At 32.4% G+C, this 27,097-nt stretch overlaps 7 protein-coding genes across 7 annotated transcripts; 5 read left to right on the top strand and 2 right to left on the bottom strand.

Moving 5' to 3' along the window:
* On the bottom strand, positions 1–1,537 carry HELRODRAFT_174887 (hypothetical protein; the record flags this gene model as incomplete). The annotated part of the gene is made up of 5 exons (XM_009022321.1): positions 1–84; positions 284–462; positions 608–705; positions 831–933; positions 1,492–1,537. The coding sequence occupies 5 exons, from the start codon at positions 1,535–1,537 to the stop codon at positions 1–3; spliced, it is 510 nt and encodes a 169-aa protein (XP_009020569.1).
* A 511-nt stretch (positions 1,538–2,048) lies between these two features.
* Positions 2,049–4,751, top strand: HELRODRAFT_174886 (hypothetical protein; the record flags this gene model as incomplete). Its single annotated transcript, XM_009022320.1, has 8 exons — positions 2,049–2,155; positions 2,426–2,488; positions 2,627–2,798; positions 3,057–3,154; positions 3,297–3,528; positions 3,657–3,795; positions 4,012–4,377; positions 4,501–4,751. The coding sequence occupies 8 exons, from the start codon at positions 2,049–2,051 to the stop codon at positions 4,749–4,751; spliced, it is 1,428 nt and encodes a 475-aa protein (XP_009020568.1).
* A 382-nt stretch (positions 4,752–5,133) lies between these two features.
* On the bottom strand, positions 5,134–6,289 carry HELRODRAFT_81976 (hypothetical protein; the record flags this gene model as incomplete). Its single annotated transcript, XM_009022319.1, has 5 exons — positions 5,134–5,200; positions 5,316–5,466; positions 5,561–5,665; positions 5,732–5,895; positions 5,991–6,289. 5 exons carry the CDS (start codon positions 6,287–6,289, stop codon positions 5,134–5,136), a joined length of 786 nt encoding a protein of 261 aa, XP_009020567.1.
* Positions 6,290–8,022: 1,733 nt separating this feature from the next.
* HELRODRAFT_131399 (hypothetical protein) lies at positions 8,023–9,354 on the top strand (the record flags this gene model as incomplete). Its single annotated transcript, XM_009022318.1, has 2 exons — positions 8,023–8,339; positions 8,403–9,354. Coding segments are annotated over 2 exons (1,269 nt in total), but the record flags the coding sequence as incomplete, so codon positions are not given.
* Positions 9,355–11,743: 2,389 nt separating this feature from the next.
* HELRODRAFT_174883 (hypothetical protein) lies at positions 11,744–17,408 on the top strand (the record flags this gene model as incomplete). The annotated part of the gene is made up of 9 exons (XM_009022317.1): positions 11,744–11,746; positions 12,372–12,448; positions 13,414–13,527; positions 13,673–14,018; positions 14,560–14,792; positions 15,103–15,227; positions 15,351–16,734; positions 17,002–17,248; positions 17,316–17,408. 9 exons carry the CDS (start codon positions 11,744–11,746, stop codon positions 17,406–17,408), a joined length of 2,622 nt encoding a protein of 873 aa, XP_009020565.1.
* Positions 17,409–17,947: 539 nt separating this feature from the next.
* Positions 17,948–21,433, top strand: HELRODRAFT_192296 (hypothetical protein; the record flags this gene model as incomplete). The annotated part of the gene is made up of 3 exons (XM_009022316.1): positions 17,948–19,850; positions 20,016–21,093; positions 21,304–21,433. 2 exons carry the CDS (start codon positions 17,948–17,950, stop codon positions 20,906–20,908), a joined length of 2,796 nt encoding a protein of 931 aa, XP_009020564.1. The 3' UTR covers positions 20,909–21,093; positions 21,304–21,433.
* Positions 21,434–22,813: 1,380 nt separating this feature from the next.
* HELRODRAFT_112734 (hypothetical protein) lies at positions 22,814–27,097 on the top strand. Its single transcript, XM_009022315.1, has 11 exons — positions 22,814–23,268; positions 23,509–23,668; positions 23,848–24,008; positions 24,166–24,308; positions 24,464–24,679; positions 24,922–25,100; positions 25,266–25,437; positions 25,662–25,845; positions 26,047–26,167; positions 26,398–26,992; positions 27,021–27,097. The coding sequence occupies exons 1-10, from the start codon at positions 23,148–23,150 to the stop codon at positions 26,678–26,680; spliced, it is 1,740 nt and encodes a 579-aa protein (XP_009020563.1). The 5' UTR covers positions 22,814–23,147; the 3' UTR covers positions 26,681–26,992; positions 27,021–27,097.

Genomic DNA, 27,097 nt, shown 5'->3' with positions numbered 1-27,097 from the left:
TTAGTCCCAGCTCATCTCCTGACTTTTCTTCACGCAGTTGGCCACCTTTTTCCTAAACTCCTCCTTCGAATCCCGCCATTCCTTCTGAAATTTTAGATTGGATGCAAATTTTTTTTGAGTAATGAAAACAAACAATGAATAAAAATAAAAAATTTGAAAAACTTAAATTGACATATCAATAACAAAGATATTTATATTTAGAACATGTATATTTAAGATAAAAATATTTAAAACATGGATATTCAAACAAACAAAAATAAATAACAATAGAGAAATAACTGACAGCAGCGTCGAGATTAGCCGGAGATTCGTCGTTAGGATCAGTGAGCATAGAAATTACAGAAACCATAATTGTTTCGACCGTATGTATAGGAAGCCATCTCTCCTCAGGGCGCTCATAGCCATATTTATCCTCTCCGGGATCGTGCAGTATGGATATGCACACGTCTCCAGTTTTGGCAACTAGGTAATTTTTTTTAATTTTAAATTTTTAAAAAACAAAAAAAAGCTTAAGTTAGACTTCATCAATTGAAATTAGTCCCAGTATTAAAAATGTCATTGAAATTAAATAGTTTAAATAAACATAATAACAACAAAAATCTCTAACTATTGGGGTGCCAAATTTCAGTAATAAATTTCATCTTCGGTGGTTTTTGTGGGTAGTCCGCGGAGAAGGTGAGGTGAGCCTTGAAGAACCCTCCTTCACTTAAGTTTTTAAAAATCAGTTTTTTATAACACATTAAAACTATTTCTCAATAAAAAAAATAGGCACACACAAACACAGACAATCACACACACACACACAAACACATTGAAAAATAATTATTTACTAGAATGTGTCAGGGGGTCCAATGACTAAGACCTCCCACTTGTAAATGTCGTTGTCGTCAATCAAACCAGCTGAAAATCCTTCTATTGGGTGTTTGTTCAGTTCTGGAAAAGCAAAAAATAAAGATAAGAGTGTGGAAATAAATGACAGTTTTATCTAAAAAAAATAAAAATAATATTTTAGTAAGATTATGTCTTTATGACTTTATGTCATTATAATTATTATATATTTTTTTAAAAGGTTCAAATGATAAAAATTTAAAAGCCTGAGATAGAAAATATAATCAAATGATGAGGAAGAAAGGCTTGAAGTTTGTTAGTTAGTGTTAGTAACTTAGCTTAGCCCTTAGTATTAGTATAGTATTATAAAATAATATTAATTTTATTTTAATTAATTTATTAATACAATAATTAAATAAAAAAATTAAAATTTAAGATTGGATAATAAAACAAACCAATCAAGAACGTTTAAATTAAAATAAAATGCAATTCGATTACAAATAGTACTCATGTCACATTTATCCACATTTATATTTCGGATTTTCCGAAATAAAATCAGCACGAGGCATTCACGGACATTGAGACTACAACAAACAAAACAAAGCCAACGCAAGCAACTGACGTTTTTTTAAACTTTCACAAACAAAAATTAAGAATTCCAACCAGTAAGTTGTCTCCTTAAAAGCAGGGCTCCTTGGGTTGCACTCATTTTTCGTTTTTTTGATTGCAAAAATTTTTTAGTTACAAATTTGGTGTTTAAAACAAAAAAATTAATAAGCGTAACGAACGTAAAAGAGCGATATTTCCCATATGATTTTTATTAATTTAAAAGTAAACTGCGTAACAAAAGAACAATAAATTTATATACATCAAATATATAGAACAAAACATGTATATAAATGTATATATTCTCTATATATATATATATGATTTAAATATATAAACATGATTTTTATTTTACGACAGTTTTGAATTTATAAAATTCTATGCTTGCATATTTATTATAAAACGTTTGTATTCACAATTATTAAACGTAAATTTTTCACAAATTTGCTTGATAAGCTGTAAAAAATTTTTTATTAATTTGTTTATCTATGGATACCCGATTTTGTTAATTTTTGTATTATCGCTCTTGTGTTAACTTGTTTGGTTAATTTATAAAATAAAGTTACTTATTTTAAGTTTCTTACTGAAAGTTTTAATAAATTTAATTAAAAATCATGGCGTCTGTCGATACGTTGAAAAACGAAATTGAAAAGCTGAAAGAGGACTTGAGCAACACCGATGTCTCCATCAAACGTATCATTGGTCGCGATCGGGAAAACAGGTAGCGTAACTAACGTAGCTGGTTCCATTTCTAATTTTTACGTTTCTTTTTTATATTTTAGTGTTATATTCAGTGATATTCAATTTTTTTTCATTTATTTAAAAATTTAAACCGGTTATTTATTTGCAAAGTTTGTTCCTGAATTTGTTACAAGTTGTAAGAGTGCAAATCAAATATGATAAATAATTTAATTAATCGCAAATAAATTTAAACAAATGCATTTGAAATGAAAAATATTTTTTAAATAAATTTAATTTAATTTGTTTGCAGATTCCCTAATCGTAGTGTGTCACTTAACGATGATGCTCCTTCTTTTCACAGAAAGAATGACAGGTAACTTCATTTAGTAGAGTTATAATCATTTAATAAAAATTAACTTTTGAAAACATTTTAATAAAAAACTACATTGAGGTAATTATTATTTACTTTACATTTGCACTAGTTATTAAATTAAAAACAAAAATTTGTCAGATTTATTCAGAGATTTGATGGTCCACAAAGGGATGGACTGAATAGGAAGAGGTTGAGCAGTGGTTTGATAGCAGGTCCTCCTAGACAACGCCAGCTTATCATATCAAGCAATAATGTGAACAGGGATAATGCAGAAGAAGAAGAGGATGATTATCAAACTCATGTACTACTGGTTTTATTTATATTTTCCTAATTTATTTTTTTATAGTTTTATTATTTTATGATAGAGTTAGAGATTATTTGGTAGCCATATACAATTAAATCTGTATTACTTTCATTGGTCTCATATTTCTTCAACTTTACTTGTCTGCCTTCATTAGATGACAGTTGCTTAGAAATCATTTGAGTATTTATTAATAAATAATTTGTTTTCTAAATATTTTAACAATCTCATTGATCATGTTTATAATTTAAATTTCCTTTTACACAGACAACATTGGCATCTTCAGTCATTGCGACCAACAAGGACAGTCAGTCAAGAGAGGAGATCATAAAGCAGCAAAACATTGATAAGGAGGGCAGTGCAAGGTACTTTGTTTAATTCTTTTCACATGTTCATTTCATTTTTATTTGTTCAATCCATTTTATTTGCTTATTTTTTTAGATATTTTTCCTATCTATATTATTTACTTGTAATTATGCATTTAATGATATCACTGATTGAAAACAGAAACAGACGTATGTTTGGTTTGATCATGGGCACGTTGAGGCAGTTCAAAATGGATGAGAGAAAAAATGAGATGCAGGAGCGAAAGCGCAAGGAAGTTGAAATGAAGCTGGAGGAGAAGCAGAAAAATGAAAAGGCCAAGATTAGGATGGAGAAAGATAAACTTTTCCACACCAAGAAACAGCAGCAGATCAAGCTCAAAAAGTTGGAATTGAAAATGGAGATAGTTGAACTGGTTAGTCTATTTAAACTCATTCATATATACTCTTTATTCTTTTTGTAAATTCATCATTGTGCTAAGATTTTGTACTTTTTTCAACAAATACAAAACATTTAATGACCAAATATTTTTTTACTATACAGCATGAAATCTGGGAAGAACAATCAAAGCAGTTGATGAACTTCATAAGGACAGACAGCAAACCGAACATTTACTATCTTCCAAAACACCACACTGAAGCAAGTCTCAAAAAGTTGGAATCATCGAGGAAACTCATTGAAGGTTGTCAACTTTTGTTTAGTTTTACACTTTTTTCCATTTAATTTAACTTTTAATTTGGACATTTCACCTACTACTTGAGTGAATGAAGAGTTTTTCAAATGTGAATGTTTCTTCATTTATAAATATTGCCCGATTCTTAAAATGGATCTCTTGTATTAAACTTATTATTGTACAGGACATTGATTTAAATGAAACTTTCAATAAAATTCTCAACAGCCATTGTCACGAAACGTCGCAACGTCCTGAACGATGACATCAAGAAAGTTTTAAACACTGAGCATTTTGATGAGATGAATGACGGTGAAGAAGAGCAGTACGGCCGGCCGGCATTTACAAACGACAGATCCAGTAGAACTAGCAGGACGAAGAGAGCTAGGAGGCAGGATGCAACCTTAGCAACAGCAAAAGATCATGATGACTTTGATTTGGATCTTAATAAGAATGAAGTTGTCGTCGGTGTTGACTACCAACCATCTACTGACCAGACACAGAAGATGCCCGGCCTACTAAATAAGAATGGCGATGAGGAGGATAATTCTTACAACAACAATGACGACGATGATGATGATCAGATGGATGAAGGTAATGCAGCTGCTGCTACTGCTGCTGCTACTTCTGCTGCTGCCAATGATGACAATTACACTACCGTCAATGACGATTACGCTGATAACAATACCAACAACGACGGTGGTGATAACAAACAAGATGATGATGATAGACAGCGGGAGAGTTATGCAAATGATGAAAAGATGGATGTTGATGATAAAATGGATGACAATGATACGGCAACTAGAACGCGTGGTGCCGACATTCCAGAAAAACAAGATGATAATGGAGTCGGTGATGATAACAGGGATGATGTTACTGATGATAATGTGGCGAGAAATAATGACGAGGAAGATGAACACGATCATCTCAGTCAAGAAAATAGCTCACAGAATGACGATGAAAATTGACCTGAAAATTTTTGGTTTATTTATGTCTGTAAAGTACTGAGAGAACTACACCTGAATATTGTTTTCACGATATAATCATAAATGGATTTTTAAAAATTTTAAATATTGTTAGATAATAAATTTATTTCCAACTGAATTCGATTTTTGGTGTTCGGGTTAATGTTACCATAAGAAATTTAAACTGTTAATTGATCAAGGTATTTAAATGAATGTTGAGCGTTTGAATTAACAAGTTTTTGATATTAAAATTAACGCTAGCACAGTAACATGATACGTATATCTTATTAAATTTGATTTGAATAAAAAATTCATCTGACAATTTGTTAACTGATTAAATCATTGTAAATTGGGCCGTTGGTTAGGCAATGAAGGTCTTTAGAGTCTACCATATGTATGGAAAGAGAATCCTTCTATCTTTGGGATATGGTTTGAAATGCTCCAAGTACCATCTAGAATTTTTTTTAAACATTTGCAATTAATACCTCATACAATTTTTTTTTAAATGCTACGGAAATTTTATTACAATTTATGAATCTATTGAAGGCATGTTCACTAGAAACATACAGATGATTTTGTTTGGCTCTAGGCACCATGTAGCTTATGGAGTACAGTGCAAAGGCAAAAGCGGGAAACGACCAACAGGCTATGGCAAAACCAACCCACTCAATGATTTCAGAGAAATAATTTGCACAGGATACATACTCATACAACCCACCTGAAAAATATTCACAACGAATGGTCAGATATTGCATACTTGAAGTTATTAAAGATGCAAACAAAAAAGGTGTATAATTAAACCATTGAAGCACCTTTTGGAATGACGTAGGTCCCCGGCCCACGCAGTTTTCGTGCATCACTCATCAGCGAATCTGATTTTATGTTTAGGTACATTCCAATGAAGAATAGCGACATTCCTTGGATATGATAAATTAAAATGATGATACTATCTGTCAATATTTAGAATTAAATAATAATATTACCAATAATGAAGTTGAAACTGTACATGTAGTCGGAGTCATAGTGGCAATTCATCAAGTATTTACTCTGCAGGTATCCATTGTAACAGCAGAATGTAAATGCAAGCAGAGTTATGTAGATGGGAATTTTGTTCACTGAGCCAGTTTTGAAAGGATATACCATGGACCTTCAAATTGGAATAATATTGTTATGTTATAATTAATGTATTAAATATTTTTTAAAGATATGAATTAATAATTAGTTGAAATGAACATTTTTAACCTGTTAAAATAATGCAGAGCAAAGACGGAAAGAAGAAAAAGATTTGTGAATTTGACCTGATTTGATTTGATGCCAAATTGATTTAAAAATAAATGATCTAATATAAAATACACCGGGAGGAAAAATGCCGGCGACTCTTGAACAAACCAAGACAATTTTGGGTTTAATTTTAATGAAAATTTTGAATGCAAGGCATAGCGACCGTAGCAAGCCGTCTGAAACTGCTGGCCTACGAACGTTAAAACTGCAGCTAGGATCATCACAATTGACAAAGTTGTCACCGTATCAAACGGGTACATTTCTAATAACTGGTTCATTTGGGGCATTTCTGATTCAATTTAAGATATTATTTAAAAATCTGTATCTGACACAACACAAGTAACGCAATCGCTAAATAAAATATGAACAGTATAAGATAACTATTTATTGTTATTTAACAATGCAAGCGGGTATGCGTATATATACCTATATATATATATATATATATATATATATATATATATATATCTTTATATCATCATACTCTTTTCATGAGTCTTTGCATATGTATGCTTACACACACACACACATATATATATATATATATATATATCCATGCTTATATATTTAACTCTAAAGATAGCAATTGATGTAACTCAAATATAAAATGTGTATTATATAACTAATATATATCCATGCTTATATATTTAACTCTAAAGATAGCAATTGATGTAACTCAAATATAAAATGTGTATTATATAACTAACAATGTACATTGTACATACAATGCAAGCGGGTAGCCTATATATAAAGCTTTATTAGTTTGTTCATACCATACGTATATATATATATATATACTTATATAAATATATATATATTTATAATTTATTATATTTATATATATCTGTATCCGTATATATATATATATATATATATATATATATACATACAGATATCTATACATACAGATATCTATCATGCATAAAACAAACAAAAATTTTGGTTTTGAACTAAAGAAACTTGAGAGGAACGCATATACATCTTTTGAGTTGTTGATTGAATGATTTATTGCGCGGTTGGTTGGTTTGCTGCTTTCAATCAATCAAGTGTTTAATAAATGTTTGGATGGATGGGTGGTTGATTAAACATTCGAATTTATTGGTTGTGTATTTGGTTGATTTGATTGGTTGATTGATTGGTTGATTGGTTGGCTAGTTTATTGATAGTACAGTATTAAACAGTATTTCATGGTACTGTGTATATGCAAAAAAGAGTGACTATAGTTCAATCCTAGTATGTCAACAAATTGCTTCAGTAAGCCACTGTATTTCACCGACAAAAAGCAATTTCTATATTTATATTAACAAAAATAATTGTGATATAAATATATTGATTTATTTAAAACAATATATGTACAAAAAATTGCTATCATATAGTTGCATGAGACCCGGTTAGCAACTGCAGTAAGCCAACGTATGATTTCAGCGAACAATTTCTATGAGCACTTAGAATGTAAAATATTAATTGAACATAATGAAGATAGTTGTTTAAATAACAATTGTGATCTATATACGTTGTTTATTCCATAAGCAAACAAAAGTTTAACATGATCGAAGGGTAAAAATAGAGTGACTATAGCTCAATCCTAGTAAGCCAATCCTAGTATGACTTCAGTAAGCCACACGATTCCACCGAAAATAAAGCAATTTATATATTCAAATTATCAAAAATAATTTAATAATACATTGTTTTAAAGCATGGAATTATATAACTCAATAATATAATTCAATGTTTTAAAGATATTAAATCATGTAAACATTTTATATAGCTTGCTTGCACATGCAATTTCGTAAGACAATAAGCCAACAATTCAACGAAGTCAAATAGCCGGCCCATTTCTAAAATAAAAAAATTGTGTTTTCGTTGTTTTTAAAAGTTATTTAGAAAATAATAGATGAAATTTTTTTCAAAATTTAAATTTTGTTGTATCATGTTGATTTATCGGTCAAAAGATCAGTTTGACTAAAGATCAATAATGAGCAAGAACGGCGCAGAAAAGTTGAAAAAGTTAGTAAAAGATCTACGGCACAACGATTTAAAATTAATTCTAAACTTCGCCAAGAGAAATAGTTCTGGCAGGAAGCAGGAGTTGTTGGAGAGACTTAACGACGTCATCGACTGTGGCTGTCCTGTATCTTTGGCTGTAAAAATCAATGAAATGAGTAAAAAGAGAAATGCGTTGAATGCGAACAGCAAACTCTCATCAGTAGCATCAGCCCGAGACAGAGGAGGTACCACCATCAGCCATACCTTCACACACGCTACCGAATTAGAAAAGTCAAAAAAAACTAACGAAGCCGACAAAGATAAGTCTCTTGCTAAATCATCCAGCAATAATAAACCTGCATTTGCATCATTTTTTGGTAATTGTAGTAATAATTCAGTTAATAGCAGCAGCAGTAATGAAAACAGTAGCTCGTCCAGTGGTTCTCTTGATATTCCTTTCTATCCAGACGTTAGGTTCAGACATTTGCCATTTTATGATTTTTGTGATGATCTGTTGAAGCCAATTGGTATGAAAGATAAAAATCTTGGAAGCAAAAATAATCCAAAGTTTGCCAAGTATGAATTTTTCTTGACACCTCAACAGGCCAAAAAGATAAAAGATTCTCAAATAATGATTGATGAGTGCATGATTGAATATGGAGTCCAGGTTTTACTGAGGTATTGCTTGTTGGAAACAACAGCTGAACAAGATGACAACCTACCACCAAAGTTATGTGTTCATGTCAACACCAAGTTGATCACTCTGCCTAACTTCATCACGCCTAGTCATATGGGGATTGAACCAAAACGTCCAAACAGACCATTGGACATCACTCATGCCTGTGAGTTGAACCCACTGAAGCCAAACTTTGTGAGCATGACATGGGTATCAGACCCAGTGCATAATCATTGTTTTGGTATAACACTCTGTAAGAAGCTCAACTGCACGACTCTGTTGAACAGGTTGAAGCAGAATTGCAGTCGTCATCCTGATCTGACGAGGGCACTCATCAAAGAAAAACTGGCTGTCAATATAGATAATGAAATTTCATTCACTTGTTTGAAGATTTCACTCATTTGCCCTTTAGGCAAGACACGTTTGGTGCTTCCATGTAGATCTAGCAATTGTAGTCATTTGCAGTGTTTTGATGCATCAACCTACTTGCAGATGAATGATAAAAAACCGACATGGGTCTGTCCAATTTGTGACAAACTAGCAAGATACGATTCGTTGATAATTGATGGATTGTTCATTGAAATTCTACAGAAAGTTAAAGATACAAATGAGATTCAGTTCTTAGAAGATGGTAATTGGAAGCCTATTGTGAAGAAGCAGCAAAACGAAGGAAGATCCTTGGACACAAGCATCGTATGTTACGAAGTTCCTGACTCACCATTGTCAGGTGATTCATCTGACACCATTGTCAGTTCGTCGGTTGGTAAGGATAGTAGTGTTAGTGATGCAACTACACAGAAATCAAAAGCAGATAGACAAAAAGAAATAGCAATGGTTGATTTGACTGGCGACTCGGATGATGATTCCCATGACATTTCAGCGGTAGTAGTCCCATGTAGTTCTAATCAGGAGGCTGCTAAAAATTCAAAAAAAAGAAAAAAGTCGTCGTATGTCAATCCAAAGAAGAGCATCATACCGACGTTTGTTGCGTCCTCATCTCTGAATGATAACGGGCTCGAACTCGGCAACATAGATTCTACAGAGTTACTCTTCGGCTGTTACCATCTAAATATGCCACCTTTGGACTATCAGATGTCATCATTATTGGGTGATGACGAGTTTTCAAATCCTCCTGATTTATTTCGGGATTAAATTTTTTTTTCTTTTTTTATTTAGAGAAAAAAAAACTCAAAATGACTAATCAATTATCTATCAATAACTATCTACTTGTTCAGAGTTGTCAACATTTTTGAATGTATAGGGAGAGTGTTTGTTTAATTTTTCTTCTGTTTCAACTGTTACAAATTGATAGATAATCCCAATTTTTTAACAACTTTTATTACTCTTATTGATATTATTATTATTGCCATGTTATCATAAGTATCATTTCCAAACACACGCAGTAGGTATCAGCATTGATTGTAAGTTTATTTTCAGGCCTTTGAAGCTTATTGATGTTTACGTGCGAATGTGTTTATATATGTGTGTGTGTGTGCGTGTGTTTTTGTCTGTGTGTGTATCTATGTATTAAAAGGAAAGAAAAGGGATTGTTTTGGCTATGAGAGTTGATTGGTGTTGATGTGATCATTTAAAGAGACTACTCTTTGGACATTTTTTGAATTGTTTTTTTTGTCAATTTTTCAGAAGTGTTGAAGTAAAAAATTGTTTCTTAATAATTGTGTTATTTGTTTCATTTTATTATAGGCTTAGATGAGCGGATCAATTTTATCAATATGAATGCGGTTGTAATCGGTTTTATATGAACAAATTTTGAAAATGTATGAGAGAAAGATTCGTCTAAATCTTAGCAAAAGTATTAAAGAATACTGTTAAACTTTTTCAAATCCGCTCTAAACAACGTTTCTACGTATTAAATTAAAATGTTCAACTATATCGGGTCAGTTATCACTATGGATGTAGAGTTAATCTTTGTAGCTATATACTTAACTTTCATCTAATATTTTCAAAAGTGTAAGTTAAGACCGTTATAAAATTATGAATCAATAATATTAGTACGCAAAATTACAAAAAATGTTACGATTAATTGTCATTTAATAACCCTAAAGTGTGATTTTGAACTTGTAAAAATTTAAAGTTATACCCGTGGTAAAAAATTAAAAGGTGCAACACCATAGAATTAAATTGCCTTTATCAGCTGTTTATGTATTTTTTTTGGTTTAGAGTAAATTTTTGTTTAGACTAAATCGATCGGTCAAATTTGAGCGATTGTTTCATCAAAAATACTTTTTTTTATTATTTCATGATAAATAAATTTTATTTTAAAATGTCTTATTTGCATCTTCGATGAATATGACGACCAAGAAAACGCTTGAGAATCATTTTGTCAGCGGCCTAGAGTCTGAGATTGGGTTGGCAATTTAATATTAATTTCACTAATTGAAATAAATTTGTGAATTAGTCATAGGTTAGTGAATTATCAACTGAGCGACATACTGACTGCTTACTGCAACATGATCAATATTTAATTTAATCTAACATTTTAGTTGAAAAAATATTAAATTTAAAAAATAAATTAATAAAAATGTAGTAATTTAATCAAGAAGTACTCAAATGAAAAGATTTTCAATCTTGAGTTTTGTCACAATATTTATGTTTGGCATGGGTAGCCGGTTGCCTGCTTTAGAGGCCAATGTGTATTGTATATAAATATTATATTAGTACTAAAAAGTAAGTGTACACAACTCAAAAACAAATACAATACACTACAAGGTACCAAATGTATGTATTTTTAATTACATCATTATGCATGTATGTGTAGACTAGGGTATGTATGCATGTATGTATGTTATGTGTATGTATGTATGAATTGTATACTGATAGTTTTATGATAGTATAAAATTATGGTATGATTATATTACAGTATAATTCTAGTATAATCATATATGTGTGCTGTCTTTTTACTGTCAAATCAATTTCAAACTTAGGCATGTATGCTTTTTTGTAGAAATAAGTAGGATGACTAGCTAGAGGTGTGCTAAAATTTCTTTCTTTCTTTCCAATTGATGGTTTGATAAAATTAAAAAAAAATGAAATGGTTATGTCATAATTTTATGATCTTAATACTTAAACAAATCTAATCATTTGTTCAAAATCTTTTTAATTATTAAATTTTTAAATACATGGATACATACATAGTTACATACATAGATACAAATACATGGATACATACATAGATACACATACATAGATACATACATAGATACATAGATTTATATAATCTTTGAATGTGAAACTTTAGTTTAAATATTTTTCTTGGTCTGTTATTACAGAAAAGAGAGTAAAGAGAAGATTGAAAAGTTATCTGTTAGTTATTGATTGGTGGATTGGCTGAGTGAATAAATGAATGAATGAAAGAAGAACTGAGTGGCAAAATAAATTAATATAAGTTTGAATGAACAGATGAATGAATGTGAATGAATGAATGGATAAAGGAATAAAGGAATGTGTGAATGACTGACTGATTTTCTAATTCTCAATAGCTTTCAATTTAGATTAGATTAGTAGATTGCTACCTTGTTAATGCACCTTTTTTGCCATAGATATCTTAAAGTAAAAAAAAATGATAATTATCGTTTACATTCTATATATTTATTCATATTTGATTCATAATAACCAAAAGTAAATTTAAATAAAAATTACTAGTTTTCTATTTTTTTTAGAATGAAATTCGGCAGCTGGGCAGCGTAGAGAAATTACTTCTGTATCTGAAACTGCCAGAAAAAGTTAAAATTTTCCAGTAAGTAAGCATTGATAATAATTTTTTAAATTATGATAATTATTTACAATAATAATAATAGTAATAATACTAATAATAATTATAATAAAATAATGATGAGGGCGTTTATTTTGATATTCTGGCAATACTTTATAAAACTAGTTACTCAATTTACTATATTACTAATCATTTCTTCAAAATTATCGCTGACTCATTTTAAAGAGTAATTATTATTATCATTATTATTATTATAATTTATTATCATTATGATTATTATTATTATTATTGTTGTGGCTATTGTCGTCATCATTATTATTATTTCATTTATTTTTATAGTAGAAAGTATAACTTTTATTTAAATTTGTTTTTAAGCAAAAATTTTTTGTTTGTCCCCAAGAAATTTGCAGGTTTTCAAAAAAGAGACCCTGGCTGTCCAATGGATGAAGACCAGTCTTGAAAGGCATCCCAACAGCTATCTTACTCAGAAAGATATTTACGAAAATTATAGGCAAAATTATTATTATAATTATTTATTAATGTTAAATTGATCAACCAATCAATCATTCAATCAATCAATCAATTATTATTAATACTATTTCATTATTTTGTTAATATTTTTTTCAAATGCTGATATTATAGTATTATTATTTTTAGTTGCAGCTGTAGTAGTAGTAGTAGTAGCAGTAGTAGTAGTAGTTGTTGTAGTCGTAGTAGTCGTAGTAGTAATAGTAGTAGTCGTAGTAGTAGTGGTTGTTGTAGTAGTGATAGTAGTAGTAGCAGCAATAGTAGTAGTATTATTTGTTGTAGTGGTAGTAGTAGTTTTAGTACCACTACCGTAGCATTATTATTACATAATAAATAAATAAATAAATATATATTAAAATAAATATATTTTTCCACTGTTATTTATCCTTATACTAATTAATTAATAATTAATTCTCGTTATCAATATCATTATATTTGTAATTATTTTCCCTTTCAATTAGAACATTCTGTGCCACAAATGAATACAGTTATGTAACGTTCTGTGAGTTCTGCAAGAGGCTGAAGGCTATTTATAACCCCCCATCACGAAGAACTGGGCCCAGAGACTGCTCAGTGTTATTATTGCTATTTTAATTAATTAATTAAATGAATAAATAAATAGTTAATTAAATGAATAAATAATTAATTAATTAAATGAATGAATGATTAAAAAAATAAATAAATAAACGAGTAATTCATAATTTTTTTTTCTCCTCGCAGACCGACATACTTCGGAATAAGGTATCGAGAGACTATTTTGGATTTCGGACCGCCTGACTTATCTATTTTTAGACGTGGAAAGAGATCCCAGAGTGCTGTGAATGGCAACGAGACGGAAGATAAAAACATCAGCAACAACAACTACAGCAACAATAACAATAACAGCAACAACTACAACAACAATAACAACGACAGCAATAAAAAGGACATCAATGACACCAATATTCATGAAAGCCAAACCATTTACTGCTCTAAAAACAGTCTAAGTGATGGCGTTAATAGCATTAATAACAATGTTAATAATAATTATTGTAGTAATGATAAGAAAGCTAATGGAAATAAGCCTGTAAGAAAATTTTCTCTGTTACTTCATTAATTTATTTTTATTTATAATTGACTTCATTAATTATTAAAATTATTTTTGGATTATAACATAACCAGACATTACGACTTTCACATGCACATGCACACATAGAAAAACACCTCGCACGCACACACGAACAAACACACAGACGTACACACGTGTATAGATATTTTGTTGAATTCGATCCAAGTTATCAGATCGTTACGTGTCTTCTCATATATGTATGCGTTTTTTTTTCTATAAGTGTATGTTTATTTGCTTGTTGTTAGTTTGTTTAAACTGATTCATAATACAATTATCATTCTAACATTCTGTCACTGATGCCAAATTTTAACCTCTAGTAATCGAAAGTTTTTACTCTATGTCTAAGATCAATCGTCGAATCGTTAATTATTTAATTTATCAATTATTATTTTAAAGGATGTTATTCGTTTTTTATATTGATTATTTAATTAATAACGGACATTATTAGTTATTATAATTATTAATTATTTTCTACTAGGAGAAACATCACCATAACCAGCCCGGCAACAATGATGATGACCATATGAGTGATAATGACTACGATCTCGATGATGAAAAAGATGACGACGACGACGAAGATGATGATGACTGCATGGATGGTGGTGATGATGGTGATGATGATGACGTGGAGATGATGATGAAATGGAATCACGTGGTCAAACTTTCCAGTAAAAACGTCATCCTATCTTGGGCAGCCAAAATTATAGCTGACGATAGTGTCAAATTTTTAAAGTATGATGACAAACTTCTTGAAATTTACTTGTTATTTTTTTTGTTATTCATTTTTTTTGGTGTTTAATTTAAGTTTATTTTTAGGCATTCTTGAGCTTCACCTACTTTTTACAGTTTAAAATGTGAACTTTAAAGATAATTTGTATCATAAAATCTCAGTGTGTACTCGTCTTATATTTGTTAGATTTAATAAGGTTAAGGAATGGATTCTACAATTTTACGTATATTTTATATTTTTTAAGTTTATTTGATTCTATTTTAAAGGTGTACAATGGTATTTTAAATGGGGAAACATTGTATTTTTTCGAAGGTATCGCCACCTAGCCGAGTATTTAGTTATGAATAAATTAGTAGACGAGAATACGAAAGACTTCCTGGTGCTGCAGTCCAGCATGAAGAAGCAAATCAACACGCCACCTTCCACAGCGAACAGTGGTTAGTTTTTTTGAGTTGAGTGCATTTTTTGAGTTGAAAAATTTCAAAATTTATGTTTGTTTCACATACTTTTTTTAACTTTGCTAATGATCCAGTATTTAAGTAACTTTTATTACAAATCAGCTCCAGAAGCAAGCCACCTGTCAACAACCAAGAAGAAATTACACGACACTCTGGTGCAAAAATGCCAGCTGATTAAGCAGAAGAACCGTGCATCCAATCAGGAGTCATCATTTCATCAGTGTACACAACAGTGTGCGCAACAATGTACACATCAACGTGTGCACCAAGGCCTAAATCAAACTCAACAAATAATGATGTTTCAGCCACAACGACAACAGCAGCAACAAAAAACAACTAATACTGCTACTAGCCACAGCAACAGCACCCACCACAACCACAGCAGTCGGCAGAAATGTCAAGGGACCAGTTTAAAAGTACGCTCGTTTTCATCGGCTGATTGTAAAGTTAAAAAATTTGACGACTCGTCAAAATCAACTAAGGCAGCGACAACAACAGCATCAAACCAATTAAAACGACCTGCCTCTGCAGCTCAACATAAGTTTCTGCTGCCGAAAATGTTGAAAATGGAAGATGCAGTCGTCGGTAGCAGCAATCCGACAGCCCCGACAAACAATCAACCAATGCTGCTCATGCTATCGACTCCAGTTAAGAACGGAACTACTGCAAACATGACTCCCATGTTCCTGGCCGTCGCTCCGAATAGTGCAACTGTATCCAACATATTTTTGCCACAGCAGTTACAACATTTACAACAAGTTTTGTTACAACAACAGCAATTGCAGACGGTACAACCACAACATCAGCCGCTACAACAACCACAGCTGCAGCAACAGCCAAAACATCAAAAAGTACCAACACATCAGCAGAAAATACAGCAGCAACAAATACCTCAACAACCACTGTTCCAGCAAGTACAACAACAACAACAGCAACAAATTCAGCAACCACAACAACGAAAACTTAAGCAACAACAACCATTACTTCAGCAATTACAACCAATACGACAGCCACAACAACAACAACAACTAACACAGCAGCAACTAACACAGCAGCAACTAACACAGCAACAACTAACACCGCAACAACTAACACAACTACAGCAACAACTACAACAACAAAATGCAAATGCACAAAAACCACACACATTTCCAAACAACTTCAGGTTGATTTTGGCAACTAAACCTAGTGATGATAACAAGATGAAGCCTATTCAAGTGCATACTCACAAAATACCATTGAAAGAAGAATCACTCGACTCAAGTAACTTGAAACCAGCTGCTGTTGAATTAACCACATCATCTGCATCACCATCATCAGTTTTTGAAAAGTTAAATAAAGGTTCCCAATTCATAAAGTCGGTCTTAAATGGTGCAGCTAAGGATCCATTTGGGTCGAATGCTAAACATTCATCCGATCCCAATGCTCCTATCCAGCAATTTGTGACACTTAAAAAGGGTAACAACAATCCAGCAATATCTGTAGGGTTAATTAGTTTATCTTCCGAACAACAACAACAATTGATTCAACTTCAGCAGCAGCAGCAACTACAACAACTACATCAGCAGCAACAGCAGCAAAAATACATTGTACAAAATAATCAACAGCTTCAGCTACAACAGCAACAAAAACATAATCTCCAACAACTACAACAGCAGTTGCTTCAACAACAGCAGCAGCAGCTTGGGTTTACAGCCCTCAGTAACATCAACAACAATATAAACACTCCTAACATCAATAGCATTAACAACAGCGATCCTACTGACATCAACAACAAAACTTCTTACGCTAACACCAGCAACTTCATTCAGATGAAACCTCTGAGATCTTATTCTAGGCATCCTTTCTCTAATGTCACTATCTCGAAATTATTGGGCATGAATCAACCTTCGCAGAACTCGTCCAATTATATCGCTACAGGCTCTGTGACGTCATTGCCGTTAGCCAATAAGAATATTACTAATAATAATTTCAGTAAGTTGCCCATCGGTAATAGGAAGGTTTGTAAAATACTTAGTGACATGAGGAATAATAACAATAACACTACTAACAATAATATTAACAAAGACAGTTATATCGTTGGTAAAATTAACACCAATAACGATGGTAATAACGCGAAGAGATCATTCGTCAATGAGGGTCCATCCTTTCTTGATATAGTATCATCGTTGTCGTCGGGACAATCATCGGTATCATCGTCGTCTCCGCCAATAGCGACGCCGAAAACAGCAACAACAACAACACAAATGGCAGCATCGTTGCCGTCCCCAACCTCAGCAGTTAGTGGTTTTAGTAGCGTCAGTGACAGTAACAATCAGACAGCAGGTAGCGTGAATAAAATTATCATTGATAGCCTTATCATCAACAACAACAACAACAATAATCTGTCAGCTTTTACTGTGCGAAATATAAAGAGTAATAATAATAGTAACAACAACAACAACAATAATAATAATAATAATAAAAGTGGTAATGCATCATCGTTTTTTCCAATATCAGCGTCATTTGACTTGAACAAATTTATTAGCAGCAATAATGGTGACGTCACTACTTCTACTGCTACTGCTGCTGCTGCTGCTACTACTACTATTACTACTACTACTAATAATAATAATAATAATGGTGGTGATGATGGTAATGGTAGTGAAACGATAAACAGAAGATTTAAAGTCGTAAAAAATATTCCTGGAAACAAAAAGATGGTCCGAAGTAGAGCTACAAAACATTCATCAAACAACATCAACATCAACAACAACATCAGCAACATCAACAACAACATCAGCAACATTAAAAACATCAATAACAACAACAACGTCAACAATAACAATATCAGCAACAACATCAGCAACAACATCAACAACAGCATCAATATTTCACCAATATCTGCATTTTGTGTCATCAACAACGAGACCAGCAGCAACAGCAGCAGCAACATCATCATCAACAACAACAATAACACCGACAATAACAACGACAACAGCAATGATTTATCATGTGACTTTGATGTTTTTGAGGGTTTTTTAAGGGCAGATGAGGACAAGAAAGCGAATGATTTTATCAATAATCTTTCATTTAACATTAACAATTCAGACATCATCAACAATCCCGTCATTAATGACATTAAGCTTAGCTGTCTTAACATCAGTAACAGCAACAATGACATTGATAATTTTAATGAAAATTTTACGACAGCTGCTGCTAAAGATACAGCTGCTAAACGGGCAGCTAAAATAGCAGCCACTCTAAATGGCATTACCTCTTTTGATATTAATATTAACAAGAAAACTAACCCTGCCGCTAAAAGTAGACAAACTAAAAAAAGTTTTAATAATGGCGAATATGCCGTGACGTCAAAAGTTATTTCTGCTGCTACTACTACTACTACTACTACTCCTACTACTTCTACTACTATTACTACTACTACTACTACTACTAAATCTATTAGTTTCACCAGCAGCGATGTTAATGTGATGAGAAAACGCGGGAATAAAATTGAAAAGTCGTCTGAACTCTTAAAATATTTACTTCCAGACTCCAAAGATAAAACAGCGGCTTTCCATGATAAAAGTGACAAAGATAAAATAGTGGCTTTCCCAAATGGAGTTAAACCTAATGAGATACTTGAATGGTTTGACTCCAACTACAACAACAACAATTGTTATAACCATTATAACAGTAATGATAACGGTGAGGATGACAGCAATTTCGTCAATGTCAGCGGTGCAGACGTCAATTCAAATAGTTGTAGCACTGATAGGTTCAAGAGTAATTCAAATAGGGAAAACATTATGAAGGATTATACGAACAACTTAAATAACAACAATAACAACCTAGATAACAGTAACATTAACTTGAATAACAATACAAATAACATAAATAGTGATGCAAAAATGAGCAAAAGAGGTCTTCGAAACATTATCACATCGAAATTAACAAGAAAGACAGTTGCAAAACAACATCAAATGACAGCAACAACATCAGCAGTGACGTCAACAACAACAGCAACAACAAGCGTTCAGTCGGGTCTCGCAAAGAAATCTCTCAACAGACGACCCTCCTTTGATTTGACGGCAACTGCACCTGCTGCCGCATCAGTTGCAACAACACCGTACAACAACGTGTTTGCGCAACATTACACGTTGCAGCAACTAAGTGAGGCGACCAAAATTAAAGTTATCAACAACAACATCATCAGCAACAACATCAACAGCAACAATGCCATTAACAATAGTAATGACATTAACACCAACAACAACAGCAACATCATCATTCACTTTAACAACATCAAAAACCACAAGAACCATCACATTTTTATGGATAAAAACCACCACCACCAACAACAACTTCATTTCAAACCACCACCAACAACATCAACAGCAGCTGCAATCTTCAGGTCGTCATCAGCCTCTATTGAGAATAAAAATTTCCTAGACGATTGCAGTTTTGAAAACGAAATTGCCGCCAAAAATTTGACGCTAATTTCAAGTAGGCCCAGCACTGTGATGTCATCAATGATCGATGACGTCACTGGCGTCGATGGGGACAATGACGTTTTCGATGATGAGTTCACGCCCGCAAATTTTAGATGCTCCATTGATGAAGGTTAGAGATGTTAAATTTGTTTTGTACTGTTGTTTTTGAGGAGTCTCTTGATATTCTATCTTCTGAGTGGTGTAGGAGAAGAGAAAGATGACAGTTTATAAATCTTTCTTAATATAATTATTTTAACGGTGAATAAATCGATTTTTTTTTTCAATTTCTTAACAGGAATCTTTTCCGACGTCACACAAGATGTCAATAAGACGCCAATTGTGGCGTCGCCACCACTGACACCACACCAGCAACACCACCTCCACCACCAGCAGCCACAGCAACACAACAGTCTTCATAACAGCAATGGTAATGTCAGTTATGTCATCTCGAATGGCAATAACTTTAAAGGCTTTAGAAATCATTGCAATAATTTTCTAACAGACAGCAGTAATAGTATCAACAACAATATTGGCGCAAAATTTAGATACAATTTAGCCCATGAAATCCCTTACAACAACAACAACAACAACGACGACGACAACAACAACAATAGTTACATCAGTGACAACAGCACAGACAACAATAATTCATTAAACAGTATCGATAGTTTAAACTTGTTCAACTGCTCTTGGCTTCAAGATGACGAAACACAGATTGAACAACAACCACAACGACAACAACAACAACAACAACAGCAACATCATCAACATCAACAACATCATCAACAACAACATCATCAACAACAACAACAGCAAAAGACAAATGGCATTAATGTGATATTCGACACTAGCAACACCATTAGAAGCAGTGGCCATAGCGGTTTTGCAGCTGTTGACAACAGGCTAACACCACCATCATCGTCGTCGTCATCATCGACATCATCTTTGACGTCATCATTCAGAAGTCAATCAGTTCCAGCGAAATATATTTTTTCCAATGAATTTATTAGCCTAGCTGATGAAATAATGACAGATTTCAAGGATGTTGTTTTACCAAATGGTGATTTCTATCTCATGAGTGATAACAACGATGACAATGATGATAATGTCTTAGTTGGAGATGTCGATAATGATGATGGTGACATGAGGCTTGGCGATGATAAATCAGGATATTATTTTATGGATTGATTGATTGATTGATCCGTTCGTTCATCATTGTGTGATAGAATCTCTAGTTTATTCATACATTCAAACACTCATTCATAACTTATTTATTCATTTGTTTATTCATTCATTCATTCATTCATTCATTCATTCATTCATTCATTCATTCATTCATTCATTCATTCATTCATTCATTCATTCGTTCATTCGTAAATCAATCCGTTTGTTCGTTCATTCGTTTCAATGGTTGGCCCGTTAAACTACTTAATGATTGTTACTAATAGATGCAATCTTTGAGTGAATGAATGGATGAATGAATGAGTGAACGAATGAATGAACGAACGAACGAATGAATGAATGAATGAATGAATGAATGAATGAATGAATGAATGAATGAAGGAAGGAATGAATGAATGAATGAATGAATGAATGAATGAATGAATGAATGAATGAATGAATGAATGAATGAATGAGTTAATAGTTTATTCATTTTTCAAAATGATTTGAATGAATTTTTTACATTTTTTCACTTTTGAAGTAGCTAAATGACGGGCAGGCAACTAATATAATATATGACTTTAACTCGTTCTATTGATTATATTCAAGAAATTTTATATTGCTATTTTCAATTAACTTGTTTGTTACTTAAATTGATGTACTTTTGTTCATTTATTCATAAATTTTTAGTAATTTTTGTTATTTATTTTAAAATATATCCATTAATTAATATTTTATTGCTTTATTTGTTTGTCTGTCAGTCTGTCTGTTTGTTAATTAACTCAGATAAGTCAACACGGTTATGCTCTACTGGCTAATAAATATAATAATATTATAATTATAATATTATAGGAACAATAATTATTTTTATAATTAAATTAGGGTATAATTTGAACTTTTAGTAATTTCAAATCCCACTTACTCTAGATTTCATCTTATTGTCAATGAGGCCCAGCGAGATTTACTTGTATCACTATTTCGTAAGTTAGTATCGTAAGCCACTCACGCAATTTTTCATTCATTGATTTTCCAATTGGAATTTGTTGTTAATTATATTATATATAATTAATATATATATATATATATAATATTATGATATATTATAATATAATATTATTATGATAATACGTATTTTCAGTTATTTTGAGTCAAAAAATCGTTGTAATTAGATTATTATTTTATCTTTCGTTAAATGGTGCCCCATTGTTTATTTTGGTGACTTAGGTTAATTTTCTTGTTACCTGTTAGTATAATTTACTCTGAGTGAGTGAGTGAATGAATGAGTAAGTGAATGAATGAGTGAATTAATGAATGAGCGAGTGAATGAGTTAATGAATGAAGTAATGATAATATATTGATTGTATTGTAATATTGCTATTTTGCATGCAGTGATTGAAGATTTTTTTTCAAATAAAATTCGTCGTCGTAAGTTGAATATTATTATATAATATAATGCGTTTATGGTATATTACATTACATCATGTGATATAGTTTGATGATCTAGCGACACACACACGCGCGCACACACGCGCGCGCACACACACACAACACATACGTACTACATATACCTATATGAACTTTTTTTTTTACAATGATTACTTAGTTGATTTCTCTTTTAATTCTGGTCATTTTGTGTTCATGATGTTAATTATAGTTTTTAAACTTGTGTAAATGTTATTTTACTTTTTTCACCTATGTATATATAATATAAATGTATTTTTTATTATATATATATAAATAAATATATATATAATATATATATATAATAAAACTTGTAAAATAGTTAAAATATAATGATATATAAAAATTGAAGGTTTTCTTTGTATGCCAAGGCGGGTCGGTACCATTCATGGTCGATACGCTTTTTTTTATTTGAGGTTTAATAACTAAAATTCACTTTTAATCACCTTATGAGATTGGTCACAATGGACCTTGGCATTTGTCGAAGTATAAATTAAAATTAGGGAATAATAATTTCGTACGTAGTAGCGAATGCGGATACGTTTCGTCTCGTTGCGTAGCAAATGATCCTGATTTTCGTGCGACTTTAGATTTTTGAACCCTAAAGTTCAACTTTTAAAATAGGATCAAAAAACACTAACTGAAACAATCAAACTTTTTATTTTTAATATTTAGATATTCTAACTAATCTCTACTACTAATACTAACTCACCTAAAAATTAAAAATATTGAAATCTAATCATATTCATATTGTATTTTGTTTCTTATTTTTATATTGAAATTCGTTTTGAGGATATTTTGAGAAATGCAGCAGTTGACAGTTCCGACTATTGGTGGTGGCATGGCTCACATCCCCAGCTGGACCAGCGGAATGACCTTCACAACGGAGGGCTCTTATGAACAGCAGTTGGTCTCTGCTTATGCTGGTTCGTTGCTGGCAATTTGTATTTTATTGTATTACTTTTTAAAAGTAATTGTAGAGTAATGTAATGTACTGTACTGTAGTGTAATCTGTAATTTAATTCAAAAAAAGCCAAATGGCAAATTGAAATAGAGTAGCAGCATACAAAGGTTTATTCAAAATAGTATTTATATTTAAGGAATAACTTATTCAATAACAATAACTGAATTAATAATATAATTGGTTATTCATTATAATTTTACAGGAACACATTTGGAGTCGTTATGTGAATTGGACATAGATTCTCCGCCCGGTGTGCACAGAATGTCAGGCATTATATGCACCATAGGCCCATCCTGCAGATCAGTTGATATGCTGAAACAGATGATTAGGGCTGGAATGAACATTGCTAGATTGAACTTCAGGTTTAACATTTTTTCTTCTTCATCACTCTTATCTTGTAGCTATTTCAATTATCTCAATAAAGCTTTTCTTATTTTCAAATTTCAACATTATTAAAAATATCTCATGGAATAATCAAATAAATTATTTTGATATTGTATAATCATAATGTAATGCTTTTTCATTTTTCAATCTTATTTAGTCATGGTACTTATGAGTACCATCTGGGCTCCATAGAAAATATTCGAGAAGCTGCTTCCCAAGGAACTCGACCAGTTGCTATTGCCCTGGACACTAAGGGCCCTGAAATTAGAACTGGAATTTTGAAAGGCGGTGTCAATGAAGAGATTGAACTTAAAACTGGTTAGATGTGGCTCAAATTTTTTTAAACATAAATAGTTTTTTTAAGTGACAGCCATCTTAGAAGTAATGTAAGAATTTGATTTAAATTTAGCGTAGAATATAATTCTTTTGATTGAAATTTCTAAATTTGGTTGCGTTATTTGGTTTTATATTTTAGGAAAGGAGATAACGATCACTACAAATGACGAGTATAAAGAGAAATGTGACGAGAACATCATCTGGGTAGACTATAAGAACATTATTAACGTTGTGGACATCGGGAAAAGTATCTACATTGACGACGGATTGGTCTCAGTTAAGGTTACAATTCAAAATTATCCATGTCATTATTATTTATAATAATGTCTAAAAAATGAACTATATACTACTGTTACTTATGGTCATTTTAGTTCATTAAAACCATTAATAAATCTAAACAGCAATAACCTAAACAACGACATATTGAAAATTGTTAGGTGGAGTCTAAAGGGATTGACCACTTGAAGTGTGTCATAGAGAATGGGGGCTTTGTGGGGAGCAAGAAGGGTTGCAACCTGCCAAATACCCCAGTCGACTTGCCCGTCGTGTCTGAAAGAGATAAGGAGGATCTGAGATTTGGTGTTGCCAACGGTGTTGATATGATATTCGCTTCGTTTATCAGATCTGGTGATGGGGTGAGAATTCTTAGAGAGGTTAGTTGGTTCAATGAGTTGTTCTTCTTGTGGTGATGGTGGTGTGTTCTATTCTGTTGGTTTCTGTTTTACTTATTCCATTAAAATTCTCTTTCATTTTACTGTACATTCGTCACTGTCATTGAGAAAGTTATTATAAATTTTAAACTCAGCGTTTGTGTTGATGCAAATACATGTGCAAGAAAGTTTTAAACAAAATGGCGTGCTTTTTCAAATTTCAAATTGGCCCCTCCAACAAAAAGGTACTGGGAACAGAAGGTGCTCACATAAAGATCATAGCAAAGATCGAGAACCACGAGGGAGTGAAGAGATTTGACGAGATACTTGAGGCAGCAGATGGCATCATGGTTGCTAGAGGAGACCTAGGCATTGAAATTCCGACTGAAAAAGTCTTTCTGGCCCAGAAAATGATGATTGGAAGGTTTTCTATGTGTGGTTACTTCATCATTTCATAGTTTCTTGGTCTTCAAATCATTTTATGTCTGATTTGTTCGTTGTTTTGATGGGTAAAATTAGTTTGTTTCGTTATCTCAACCTCTCACTCATATTACTAATTCTATTTCTCACGAATTTTTCACGCCTCTAGATGCAACAGAGCAGGTAAACCAGTGATATGCGCGACACAGATGTTGGAGAGTATGATCAAAAAACCTCGACCTACCAGAGCAGAGAGTAGTGATGTGGCAAACGCTGTCCTTGATGGGGCTGACTGCATCATGTTATCAGGGGAAACTGCCAAAGGGGAGTACCCTCTGCAGGTTAACTGAGCGAGATGCTTTGTGATTTATAAAAAAAATTAGTCTTTGCAAAACAGGAATTTTTATAGGAGCAATAAGACTCCTTATCTGTAAAATCTACTCTAAAATCTTTCTCTAGCTAGTCTCGCTTTGAAATGGTTTGTAGAATTCACTGATACTGTCTTCTCATCCAGACTATTACAGTTGGTGATAAAAAAATGTGTTATAATTTTTCCCGTAACCAGGCAGTTGAGGTGATGCACAAGATAGCTAGGGAGGCGGAGTCAGCAGTGTACCACAAGCAGTTGTTCGAAGAGCTTCGACTCTTGACGCCCCGCCCAACAGATGTCACTCATACCACTGCACTGGCTGCTGTCGAAGCTTCAATCAACTGCCTTGCCGGCGCCATCATCACTATCACTACTACCGGTGCGCGTGTGTCCGCCGTCCCGCCGTTGTAGTTGGCACTCATGCAGCCTATCATTCCTGAATTCTCCAAATTTTTTATGATTGGATGATGAATAGAGAAAATTTAATAAAAGATAAAATAAATGATAGATAAATAAATTAATGAATGATTGTTTGATTGACTTAAAGCACTCACACACACACACACACACACATATACAGGTAGATCGGCTCAATTGATGGCAGCATACAGACCTCGTTGTCCAATCCTGGCAGTCACAAGGAATGAGCAGATATCCAGACAGTTGCACCTCTACAGAGGAATCATTCCTCTACATTACAAGTATGTGCGTGTGTGTATGTGTCTGTGTTTTTGAGTTTGTGCATTGCATGTTCAAGGAATATGTTTATTATTTATTTATGATTTAAAAGCTTGTTAAAAATCGGTAAATGATTTAGTAAGAAAATTAATTCAAACATCCTGTCGGAATTTTATTTTACCAAATCTATTGAACTCATTTGTAAATGAGACCACCCATTCAATTCACTTCTGATTATAATTTGACACGACAGAGAGCCGAAGTTGCACGATTGGGCGGAGGACATGGACGCCAGGATCTCCTACGCGATGGAAGCAGCATTCAGACGTGGATTCCTGAAGCCGGGTGTGGCCACAATTTTGGTCACGGGTTGGCGATCAGGTGCAGGATTTACGAACACCATCAGAGTCATTAAGGCTCCCGAAAGGGAGAAAAAGATCCACATCCTGTCCGTCGGGAAGATAAATCTGGACGGTGACTCGGGAGAGGGAGGGGTGCAAGTTGATGACGACGAGGGGGCTTCGTTTTTCTCGTAATTATTTCTAAATTACGGTTGTAGTGTATAGTGAGGTGTACAGCTAGGCATACGTCTGTAGGTCTAAATTCTGTACACCTCAATCCATTTACGTAATTTCTTATGTAGGAGTGAGAGAAGGTATGTAATCATTCTAGGCGGCGTGTACGCGAGTATGTAAATGTTTTCAACTACTTTGTTACGAAGTTGTTTAGTTGTTAGAAGTATCGTCGTTGTTATTATTATTTTACGACTATTTATTATTTCACTATCATTTCACTATTCCATTTAAAATTTTCGCCATGTTTAATGATTCCTGTATAATTATGTATATGATTGCGTTTGTGAGCATCTATATATATTATATATATATATGTGTATATATATATATATATAGTTATTGTATGCTTATCATTTCCTCCACATTATTATTCCATTG

Source organism: Helobdella robusta, assembly GCF_000326865.2.
Source record: "Helobdella robusta unplaced genomic scaffold HELROscaffold_31, whole genome shotgun sequence".
Lineage (NCBI taxonomy): Eukaryota > Metazoa > Annelida > Clitellata > Rhynchobdellida > Glossiphoniidae > Helobdella > Helobdella robusta.
Note: the sequence above shows the minus strand (reverse complement) of the source record. Positions and strands in the feature narration are given on the sequence as shown.